General features: G+C 31.7%; 1 protein-coding gene across 8 annotated transcripts in view; it reads left to right on the forward strand.

Annotated features, from left to right (window-relative positions):
- LOC120077079 (MADS-box protein SVP-like) overlaps window positions 1–12,772 on the forward strand; it is a 59,947-nt gene that overhangs the window by 29,492 nt on the left and 17,683 nt on the right. For all 8 annotated transcript variants that reach the window (XR_005481726.1, XR_005481727.1, XR_005481725.1 and 5 more), the window contains exon 3: window positions 11,788–11,869. Coding sequence is in view for 4 of the 8 variants with exons in the window: in XM_039030936.1 (XP_038886864.1) it covers window positions 11,788–11,869 (82 nt within the window). In the remaining 4 variants the exon portion in view is untranslated. The remainder of the gene's footprint in view (window positions 1–11,787; window positions 11,870–12,772) is intronic.

Raw genomic sequence — 12,772 nt, forward strand, 5'->3', positions numbered from 1 at the left:
TTGGTCCCTAAGTTTCAAAATGTTACATTTTATCCTTATGACTTGAGTTTCATTTCTATTTGGTCTCTAGATTTTAAAATTATACTTTTAACCTTGGCTTTTCATTAAATATTCGCAGTTAGTCATGGTTATGAATAATTAATTCAAAAGAATTAATTTGATTATAATTATATTAGTTTTCACTAATTTTCACTCATTATTTAGATAATTTAAGAAAATTTCATATCATAATTATTTTAAATTAAATAATTGAAAGTTAACGTTCATTATGGTGATTCTGGACTAAAGGGTAAAATTGACATAACAATTGGATCAAGGAATAACAATGAATAGACTAGTAATGATGCCCATATGACGGAATGGAATTAGAGAAAAGGACTGACTTAACCCAAAGCCAAATTAGGTCACTTGACATTGGCCAAGACCAAGATTGAGCCCACCAAATCATGCAATTCTTGCATGATTTGGCCAAACATGGGCATAGAGAGAAATGTTGATTTGGCCAAAGGTCAAATAAGCCTACTCAACCTTGGTCGAGGCCACCAAATCAGCCTTGCTCGAATGATTTGGCCTAATAAGGAAAGAGTAAAATTTGTTACCAACAAGGAAGCTCTAATCAAAGAAGATCTAGGTCATCCAACCATGTAAATATGTAAAGAAAGTACAGAAGAGGTAAGTTGAGATTCTCCACTAGAAAATTCATAACGAACCTTATCTACATACTTCTTGAATTAAACATCAACATTTGTGTGGCCTACATCACACTTGTATGCTATTCTTGGTAACTTAGCTTGCAGATTATGTTTTTCTCCCAAATACATATTTACTATTATTGCCATGTAGAGGTGATACCATTTTACTTTTCTAACTGTTGTCGTCGTCTATGCGGACCAAGCAAAAATGAATTTTAGTTAGAAACCTACCATTCTTGACAAAAGGATGAGTCCTAGTTTCTAGAAAATAAACCAAGATGGAAAAGATTCGGATTAGGATGCCACCCATGCATAACTCTTTTGGTTGAAACATACGATTCAAGAGTAAATATGTAAAGTTTTGAAACTTATGGATTAAATGAAAATTAAACTCAAATCTTAAGGTTAAAAGTGTAACATCTTAAAACCTAAGGATGAAATTGAAATAAAATAAAACACTTAGGAACCAAAAAATATTTTCCCTTGAAATCTAAAAACTTATAACTAACCCTATTGACTGAAAGACAGAAAGTTGTCGAGGCCTTTAATCAATCAAATAATATAATCTATGATCAAGAACTCCAACTAACTAGTAGTCTTAGCAGCAAGACCAAGTGGAACCATATGGAGCCTAAGATGAAATCTCTGAACTAAATAAGTCTTTAAAAAGTAGTAAAACGAGGGTTTCTATTTGGTTTGACAAGAATGTATGAATTTAAAGTGCGAAAAGTTAAGAAAATTGAGAGAGAGGGAGAGAAAGCGATGCACAAGATTACTTCCACCGATTAAGAGACGGTTAGGCTATCTATGGATTAATTAATTGATTGATCATGCAAATCGAGTTAATGAGTTATCTAATTCAAGCATGATTGGCTGACTAGTAATGCTAGTGAGACTCCCTTAATAGAAAACTAATGTGAGTCTTTATTATTAAATCAACTAAGTAGTTGTCAAGCAAGCTACTTACTTAGTTTATCGCATTAAGCTTGTAATGTCCTGAGTTTAGGAGGTGGACATGAATGAACTGGGATCACGTATGAATGAGAGGGATACTGAGGGATATGAAAGTATGGCTAAGAAAGGCTTTAAAGAATTAAGTTACTACTTGTGCCAACAATATGCACCTTCTTTTTCGATGACTCAATCATAGAAACTCAAAAATTAAGTGTGCTTAACTTGGAACAATCCTATGTTGTGTGATCTCTTGGAAATTTTCCAAAGGAGCATGTGTGTGAAGACAAAATATCTTAAAAAAATCCATGTTGGTTTGTGGAGATAGTTTTCACTTGTAGAAGCAGTTCAAGACAAGTAAGGATGACATTGCCATGTTGCAAGGGAATGTTGGGGCCATCAGGTATCGAAGCTGTATTTCGAATCCTATGCCTAGAGGGTTATAAAGATCTTGGATTGATCGGGACGTTAGATTAAACTGATCTAATCTAACCTAACGCTTTTCCATTTCTTACATTTTGTTATCTTTTGTTACTGATGATCTTAGTAATGCTAAAACTCGACCATAACTATAACTCAACTTAGTTACTACTAAAATTAAGCATGCTTTTGTTACGAATCCCAGTACACATAACATACATATTCAATCTAAACTTTGATACTACTAATCTGTCACACGAACATAAATCAAACATGGATTCAAATGAAGAAGGGGAAACAAGAAGAAATTAGAAAAAACCAAAAACTTTCATTCAAATCTCATAAATTTAAAGAAAAGTGCCCGATAAATCTCAAAACTGAAGTTTGGGAGCCTAGCTGGTCAACAAAGCTCAAATCCCTACACTATAATCTTCACTACAAGTGAGAATACAAAGAAATCTTATGGGTTTTGGTTAAGAATGACCAAAACCAAGCATAAACTCCTAAAATCGGCCTAACTCTCCTCTGTAACCCTAAAATTGAAAGGGATATATAAAGAAATCGTAGTGACTCCGTGGCAATTGAGATCCCTTGTGCAAAGTTGTGGGGCACTGCGACGTTGAAGCCTTAACCCACATGCGTATGAGTTGGGTGTTGTAGCGCCTGCCTATGTGCATGCCTCTGTAACTCGTGGTGTCGGTGGCCATCGTGGCGTCAGGTCTCTTGGGGCATTTTGGTCTTTTCTCTACTCCTTGAAGCTTGGTTGCTCTATTAAGCTCCTAATTGCTCCAAATTAACATTGAACTGCCTGTAACGCTCTGGAACACATCTTCCAACAAATATAGACATTTAAAGTACATTAATCATTATAAACGAGCGAGATTAGAGGCACTAAGATACCTCTTTTGGGGAGCTATCACTGACATTTGTTCATTCATTTTTTTCTTTTAGACAAGTGTACAATTCAGGTGGGTTGACGACATTTACCTTAAAACATTGCAATTTGTAATTATTATATAATTAAGAATTTTTTTCACACAAATTATTGTTTTTCTCATGTGAGACTTTTTCAACTTCTAATCGTTACAAAAGAAAAAACCTAACAAATTCCATTTCATTTTAAAAAGATGGTTGAAGTTGAAGAAACTACCACTTATATCACATCTATTGTCTTCATTGACTCATTATTGTTGATCCTAAAATTCAGATAATAGAAAATGCACTTGACTTTCATGTGATGACAATTTTATTTGGGAAAGAGATACCTGCAAAACTAAAGGAAAATGGCTTCGATGCTAAAGTAAGAAATAGATAATAAGTCATAACTTAGAAGTTTAAGTTACCTCATACGGAGCTATAATAATGTATTTATAGAGGGATTGACTTAGGGTTCTTCATAATCCCAAGAATTAGGATGTGACTTTTTCTAATCTTAAATAAGTTAGGATTAAATCTTATTATCCCAGTGGTTAGTTGAGTTTGGACTTATTTAAGCCAAATTCCATTGATAAAGATCTTGAACTTATTCTACCCGATATTTGTTGGCCTTTAGCCTATATTGTTAGGTTCAAATTCACCTATAACAATTATAATTCTCAACTCATAGAATTATAACCTACTCTGATATCAAAGTAAGACACTTGGAACTTCGATCTACTCATCTCATCTAAAAATTTTTCGACCATGGATATACTTCCTCTACACAAATCTTGCATAACTATCAAATCAATGATGTGTAAACCTATAGAACTTTTGGCATCAAATATATTCTCTATCAATTAAAACAAATACACAATGAGAATGAATTTTGTTTTTCTTTAGATGAAGTCATCATCTCCTTTAATAAAAGAGACATTGTTAGCATTTAATCTAGAGCCATTTTATAAAATTAATCATCTTTTGTATATAAAGACGATCCCAACTATCCTTTTATCAACAACTGTCGCATCTGAAATTTCTCCATTAGATCTGGCTTTATCCTCGTCTAAACGCCAACCCTTGCTAAACAGCCAATAATTTACCAAACCTGACTTCTCCATATACTGTGTCTGAATTATGCCAGCCTTCTATTGACATTTTCCATCCTTCCCAATTGGCTGTCCTATCTGATGTTCGCCTTAAGTAACTATCCGAAATACATTGCTCTCCGCCTCTTTCTTCCAAACCATGTTCACCTTACCCATCAAACGATATCACCACCCATCTCAATAGCCCCTCACACTTCTCCACCTCCTGAAAACTCCTCTTTCTCCTCTCCCAAACTTCATCCATCTATCCATCAATCTTCCTCCCTCACCTCGGTATCAAGCACTCCACTGCCATCATTGCTTTGCCATTGAAAGCTAACACAAATGCCTTCCTTTCTATCTCCATTCCTACTCCACCGATTTCTCCCTACACATAGAAAAAGAATGGTACGATTTTTACCATCCATCTGCTGACTCCTTCAACCCAACCCTACATTGGATGACATTGGCTCCATAGTTTAGAGAACTTGGCCTTTGCATAAAGGTGATTTCAGCAAAAAAGCATTCCAGTCCTTTTCAACTTGACATTAGATCATTATAACAAGGCTTTTTCTTTTTCTTTTTTTTTTTTTGGCTGAAAGTTCTTATTTTCATGGATCTTCTTCTACACCGATGAGCTTCAAAAAGTTTTGGTCATTATCACATTTGATTTGTTTCACCAAAATGGATCACTATGTTGTTCTTTTTTTTTTTTCTTTTTGTCTAGTCTACCTCATTTGTATTTTATCATTTATTGATTGGCTTGTATATTTTTATCCTCCTCCCCTTGTTCCCATTTGGTTGTATCTTTCACTATTTGGGTTATGCTTTTGGCTTATTGGGTGTTCTCATCTTTGGGTCTATCCCTACCGTACTCTTTAGATATTTCATTCACCAATGAAATGTTTCTTAACAAAAAAATAATAATAATAAAAGAATCTTTTGTACATGTTCCCAAAACTATATCCATATTTTCATGTAAAAATATGTAATCATAGCATGTAAAATCCTAGATTTACGCTCATCAACATTTCCTTTAAAATTCATCTACTCCTTTGCCTGAACATGTGGGAGAGCCCTTTTGCCCAATCCTTAGTAAACTTAGTTGAAGAGAGCCCTTTTCCTCGATGTCATCAACGTCAATAACATAGATCTTACGTGCACGTAGAACTGAGTAGGATCTTGCTTATCTTAGCATATCTTTGGTAACAAGGATCGTCATATAATTAGGTACCTTACCACACCTTCGATACCAAATGATCAAGAGTAGGTTTTGCATATCAAATATACATGTTAACATCATAAACAACATACTTATCATACTTAAGGAAATCAGTAAATAACTCATTTCAATGCTATGTCATGGCATAACACTCAGGTGGAACGAATGAAAATTACATGTAAAATCTATCTCTAAAACATCAACATGCATCTAGAAACAATTCTCAATACTTAAAACATACATTAGAAAATCAAGATAAATCTGATTATGTGTTGGAAAATTCATAAGTGAAACACTTAGTAAATATTTTGAAAACTAGTCACTCACAGTCTTTAGGTTACTTTCTTAAAGGATTGTAAGTCTCTCCTATACATGTTTGCCTTGTAAGAATAACAAGAGTCTTTGATTAATGTCTTGGCTCCCTCTCGAGCTTAACTTATTATTCAAGTAACGCATGCTAAGCCTCAAACCTAGTTCGACGCATCATCTTACTCCTCTTTTTTACTTGACGCATCCTCAATATATTATACGTAACGAATTACCACACTTAACCAAATTTTGACCTTGCGACCAAATAGGTGGGTGGCAACTTGCACATAAGAGGCTCCTAGGCATTAGAACGTGTTGACTTCGGCTATGTAATGCATGCTTGTCCACACTTAGCCTATGTCGGTCAGTTGCTTACTTATGCGTGGGTTGCAACTGCTTGCTTGTTCATCTAACCAAAATTCCAGATTTCACTTTCAACTTGAATAACTTAAATTCCATACTAAATCTCATGAAATTTTCTTTTAAGAACTTATTCCCAAACATCTTAACTATCTTACCTTAGAATCACAACCTTTTATTCTTCTTTACGAGCTCGAAATTTACCAAGTTTTACAACTCATCCGTGTGGCATTAGGTTCTTGAACCTTTAAAGAAATTTCTCAACCTTTAGCTCCAATCCATTGAAATTTTCCTCTAGCAGTCCCGTTTAAGCTCTTTCAACGTTCAAGCTTCAGACTGATCACAACTCTTCTCCCTTAGCACGATTTAAATGTCCAAACTGAGCTCTTCAACTTTAAAATCCTTTTTATACTAAGGTTGCATGATCAGCTAGTTTCTTAAGATTACACCTAGCACACTAATCGTTATTTATGACCTCTAAGCATGCCACTTAGCCCATTAATTGGGTGATTAAGCTGAATGCTTAAGTCCTTCATCAATGCCTAAGTTGGCGTCTCCGCTTGCCTTCCTCCTCGGCCAACGCAAACCACAGCTAATGTCGCACACTCTAGTTCACACATTGCTAGCCAACGCATACATTGGCAACTCACCGATAGCTCCCTTAACCTCTCATGTCTTAGCACTCCTTGTCTACCATGTGTTCACTTAGGCAACCTCAATTGCCTGCATACTATCCACCTTAGGCCTTTACTAACCTCTATATGGCCCTTGACACATACCTCCTATTAAACTTAGCCAATCTCTACCCTTAGGCTCTTAAGTCTACAGACGCTTATGCGTTTCTCACTTCTACATTTCGGATTTCCTTCTAAGTGCTAGCTCTTATCTTACTTGAGAGCACAACTTCCAACACTTAGGAAAATTCCTAATTCCTTTTCAACCTGGCGTCGCCCCTACCTTCACCTACCTTAGCTTTCTGAAATTTTGTCTAAGTGTTGGCTTTCTTTACTACCCGAGAGCATCCCATTTCAAGACTTAGAGAATTTTTCTTCATCTCTACCTCACACACATACTCATTATAACTTCCATATCGTTTCAATTATTATAAACATTATAACTACATGCATACATAGATTAAAGCACATAATAGGGTAATTAAACATGTAATTAAGGGGACTCAAACATGATTAACTAGTAAAATAGATTTAGGGGTTTACATATATGATCTCTAAGGGATGCACCTTCCTGCATACTTAGACTGAACATACGTTACTTTAGAAGCACCTTCTTAGTTAAAGACTTCATCATGTGAATACTTTCCAACTTCAACTAAAGACTAGCGATAGTTTTTTCATCTACGACCTTAATGATGACGTCATTAGCCAAACATTGTTGGGAAAAACTTCCCACTTCTACCGTAGGAATAAGCAGAAAATAACAGAGAAATTAAAAGAAAGTAATAAAATTGGAAACACAAGAATTTATGTGGAAAACTTCCAACTAAAAAAAAACCACGGTTTATCAAAAAGAAATCCACTATGTGAAAAATTGTTACAATAACACAAAATAATTCTCTCTCCCAGTCCTAATTACAATAGCATTCTCTCAAAGCTTTTGATTACTAACACTTTTTTTCCCACTCTTAAACTAGATAATACAAAAGGAATTTAATTAGAGTTAGCACATTAAGCTTAAAGTGTTTCTAATTGGGACGACTAAAACCAAAGGCATGTACTTCTTTTATAGACTCGGAGCCCATGACTTTCCTAAACCTTTTTGATGTAGGACAAGACCATGACTTTCCTAAACCTTTTCAATGTAGGACAAGCCCATGACTTTTCCTAAATCTTTTAGGTGTAGGACAACTGTACTTCTAATATTTTGCCAAAAAACCCAACAAATATAGCATAATAATCGAATGGCCTTCTCATCTAAAGTCTTCCATTCTTCGTCATCTGCAGCTACCTTCTTCGAACTATTTGCTTATAGCACCCACAATTCCTACTGCTTCAACAAGGAATACATTTTGATTTGATTTGCCAAGACCAAAATTGTTCTTCCTTGTGAATTTATCTATTCTCATCCAAAGTCTTCCATTCTTCGTCATCTGCAGCTACCTTCTTTGAACTATCTACTTATAGCGCCCACAATTCCTACTGCTTCAACAAGGAACACACTTTGATCTGTCATAGACCAAAATTGTTCTTCCTTGTGAATTTATCTATTTTCATGTCTATGGTAGAAATCTTTGTTTGTCGAACAAATGCGGAATTTCAAGCCATAACAATTAGGTTCTGATACCGATTTGTTATGGAATTGACAAATAAAGAAAATAGAAAAACGAAAATCAATAGAGAATGGACACATAGATTTATATGGTTCACTAATAGTGTGTTAATTATATCTACGGGTAGACGGAGATAGCAATTTTATTAGATAGAAAATTTAGAATACGGATCCGATGCGCCTTTAGAGTTAGAGAGTTTGTATAGTGCACTTCTCTAAATCTTTCGATTAATTATAATGATTAAATTAAATTCATCATAACCCATCAACTTAAACTTGTAGGTTAATTAGTGATTCAAGAAGAGTTCTAAGGATGTTAGAGAGCTCTTAAATAATTGTTTGATCTAAAAAGACCTTAAATTAGAAAATTTGTCCATTCTTTTAATTACTATCTTAAAATCAATTGATAATGATGAGTTATTATAAGGTCCCTTGATTTTCCAATTAGATCTTAACAAACCCCTTCGAGATCCTGCTTCTTTGGGTTTATCATTATTAGATCATATCCCAATTTTTGTTTTTGGACCGACCGAAAACCCATTTGGGTATCACAAGTTTCGATACCATATTAGATAATACAGGGTTTCATTTCAAAACCAATTGACTATGAGAGAAGTTATTCATCTATCTATAAACATTATAAGGTCGCTCGATTTTTCCAAAGCAAAATCCTACAACAATTAATAAGATGAATCCAATGGTTTCAATACAAATAAATTTGAAGAGGTTAATGAATGGGTTACCTTCCTTCCAATATCACTGATCAAATCAGTATTTCTTCCATCCTGAATAAATTCATTGGCCAAACTTAGATTAACTAATGAAATGTTAATTAGTATGAAAAAAAGGTAAAATGATAGAATTAATTAACCATAATTTCTGCAACACGGCTGAGTGCTCCTTGGAGTGATTTCTCTAATTTCTTAAGCACTTCCATCCCCAATCCTTGAAGCTCCTCTTCCTTCATTTGCCTATTACATCTATTCACACAAAAGACAAATTACTTTGCTTACAAATGAATAATTATGTTCTTCCCTTTTTTCTTTCTTTCAAAAGAATGAAAAATGTCCGAGTAGTTTTGCACTCAGCTCAAGTACGTAATCGTATCGTTCGAAGTACCATATATCAGATTCAAGGTATTTCAAGACATAAAATAGTTAGAGAAATGAAGAGGAAATAACTTTCCTGAAAAAGTCCCAAATTGGAGGGAAAACAATGGCACACTCCACAAATATCCTGAAAAAGAACATATTAAAATACAATACTAATTAAGCTAGACATTACCTGCTAACATCAATGGTTAAGGTAGCTGTTCTTTCTTGATTCAAATCTTTGCTAGCTCCATGTTTATTCTATCTTCATAGGAAAAAAAAACTCTAAACATTATTATCACAAAATGCAACAAACCAAATATTGAAACATGAATTACTGCTCAGAATTACAACAAAAACATACTGCTAAGAATTTCATATCATCAAACCCTAATAACCTTTATGATTATCCAAATCCCTACATTAAATATGTTAAAAATATAGAGATCTCTGGTCTGCCAAAAAAAAAAACCCTAAAGTCATCTAAAATAATTGAAAAGATTGTAACTTGCAAAATAATCAAAAGATTGTAATTGAGAAAAGTAGTTACTTTAATTCAATCATAAAAATCAAATCCTTGTAAACTCTTGTTAGGGTTTTTCTAAATCACCAATATTGCAATATTGGTGGTATGAATATTAAATATCTAGCGATTAAAAGAATAAAGATTTGAATGTTTGAGATAATAACTAATATGAGTATAGTTCAATTGACATGAACTTATACTATCAATTTTGAAGTTTGAATTAATAAACATATGTGATGGATAGCATAATTAAACAAATAAACATATATTTTTTATATATGTTTGTCAAAATCTTTCAAATCTAGTAAACAAAATAGGGCCTAAGGCCTATAGACAGTTTATTTTAAACAATCTCAAACTAATTAGGCTCATTTGATTAGATTTTTCTTTTTTCCTTGAGATTTGTCCTTTCTAATTTTAATGTAACTTTTATGTTTAATACTACTTTGATTCCTATATTTTTTGTTTTAGTTCTTCTCGTTTTTTAGATTTCAATTTTGGTTAATTTTGATATATGTATTTTTAATATTGACTTCTTTGGCCCCTCACATATTTTTATTTTTAAGCGACTAAAAAATGATAAAAAAGTATAAGATCAAAATAAAGTCAAGTTTTTTTCAAAAAAAAAAAAAAATTAAAGAAACGAGTTTATGTTGAGAACATGAAAGGTTTTAATATTAAACTTTATTTGTGACATTTGGTTTTTGTAATCAATGGTGGCCTTTTGAGTTTTTTTGGAAATTATGAGCGTTTATTAACATTTATGGTTTCTTAACAATTGGTATTCTATGGTTATCTTTTTGTAAATTTATATAAAGATATCCTTAGTTAAATGATTCATCAGTTTCTTCATATTTGTGTCTATCATGCCTTTTTCTTTATTGAGAGTAAAGGAATTAAAACGAACATTTAAAAATATACAAACTAAAATAAATTAAAGTTGAAAATATGAGGTTTAAAATGATGATCAATTTGAAATTACAGTCATCAAAGTGAACAAAAAAAAATTACTGGACCAAAGTATTATTTTCCTAATTTTAAGATAAATTCATAAAGTGAATTCTGAAAGCAGTCTGATTTTCTAATTTTAAAATTATTATCAATAGGATATAAATTCCCATTTTAAATAATTGTGGAGTTTAATTTAGATAAATGATATACTTGCATCAATTTCTCTTTTTTATTCTCTAGGTAACGTCAAATAAATTAGTAAAGTTTAAGATTGTTTTCAAATATAGGAAAATGAGTAAACTTTTTATTTTTAATAATTATAGTAAAATATCACTATATATTAGTGATATATAGATATTGATAGACATCTATCAATGAGTGATAGATCCGGTTAGACAATGATATTTTGTTATATTTATAAATATTTCTGACAGTTTTGTTATTTAAAATAATTATCTTAAACTTTACTTATAAAAAATAGCATATTAAATTAAAATTTATTTTTGTAAAATGCATTTTCAAATGCAACTTTTATCTTTAACTACATTTTCTTAGAGAACAGTAATTTATAAATAATTATCAACAAAGTCTATTTTTAAAATTTTAATTTTAAAAAAGATAAAATAAATCACAAAACACAAAGTATCTTAAAAAGGTTCCTTTAATCTCTAATTATTCTCTTTCACAATCTATATAATTTTTTATCACTACTCTCATTCTTCTTTTACTAATTACCTCCCACTATATATATATATATATATATTTACTAATTACCCTCATTTTTTCTTCCTTTTCTTTTTCTTTTTCTTTAGTTTTATAAATTACAGAGACTTGCAATCTCTCTCTTTGTCTGAACAATGTTATTGAACTTAATTTTATTGTGAATGTTTTTCTTGTTATAAATTGTTTAAAATATTATGGATACATTTAAATATATTATAACTTTAGTAATTTTTTTTCCCATTTTCTAAAGCATTCAGAGCATACTTGAGAGGCATAATAGTGTCAATTCAGAGAATCTTCCCAATTTGAATGAACCATCAGTTGAGTTGCAGGTAATTAATAACATCTATTTAGTTCATAAAATCTTGATTTATATTTTCTAATATAAAGTGATTATTTCCTCAAAATTACATCTTACAGTATAAGATTGTTGTTGCAGCAGCTTTGAAATGACCTAGTTAGGGCAAAATTGTAATGCATATTAAAAAAAAGGAAAAAAAACTTATTTAGATCTTGGTAGAATTTTGAAAAGATTGTAGTTTCTAAGGAAAACCCACTACCAAAATTCTAATTCAAGAATGTTGAATTTCTTGTAGAAACGTATACTTAATGAAATGTAAAGGTGACATGTATTAATGGGAAATGTTATTACTGAATAGGTTAATTCAAAAGTCTACTCTCGAAACTTTTAAATTTGTGTTTAGGCCATTATAGTTCATTAAACTTTCAATTTTTTTTGTCGAATAGATGATTGAATATTAATTATATATGATAGGCCCTTAGAATATTCAACGTTTTAGAGATAATAGATTTATTAGACAAAAAAATTAAGACCCCGTTTAGTAATCATTTAGTTTTTTGTTTTTGTTTTTGAAAATTATGTCTATAGACATTACTTTCACCTCTAATTTTCTTCTTTTGTTATCTACATTTAACCAATGGTTTTAAAAACTATGTCAAATTTTGAAAACTAAAAAAGTAGCTTTTTAAAAATTTGTTTTTGTTCTTAAAATTTGGTAAAGAATTCAACCGTTATACTCAAGAAAGATGTAAATAATTGTAAGAAATTGGGAGGGAATAGATTAGTTTTCAAAAACTAAAAACCAATAACGAAATAATTATCAAACGGGACCTAAATTTTATGTCAAAGAAGAACCTAAACTTGTAATTTTATACATGAAAAGTTTTTTAGTCTTAGAAATATCCGTTAGTAAAAGTTTAAGGACATATCATAT

The sequence above is a fragment of the Benincasa hispida genome, chromosome 5 (assembly GCF_009727055.1).
Source record: "Benincasa hispida cultivar B227 chromosome 5, ASM972705v1, whole genome shotgun sequence".
NCBI lineage: Eukaryota > Viridiplantae > Streptophyta > Magnoliopsida > Cucurbitales > Cucurbitaceae > Benincasa > Benincasa hispida.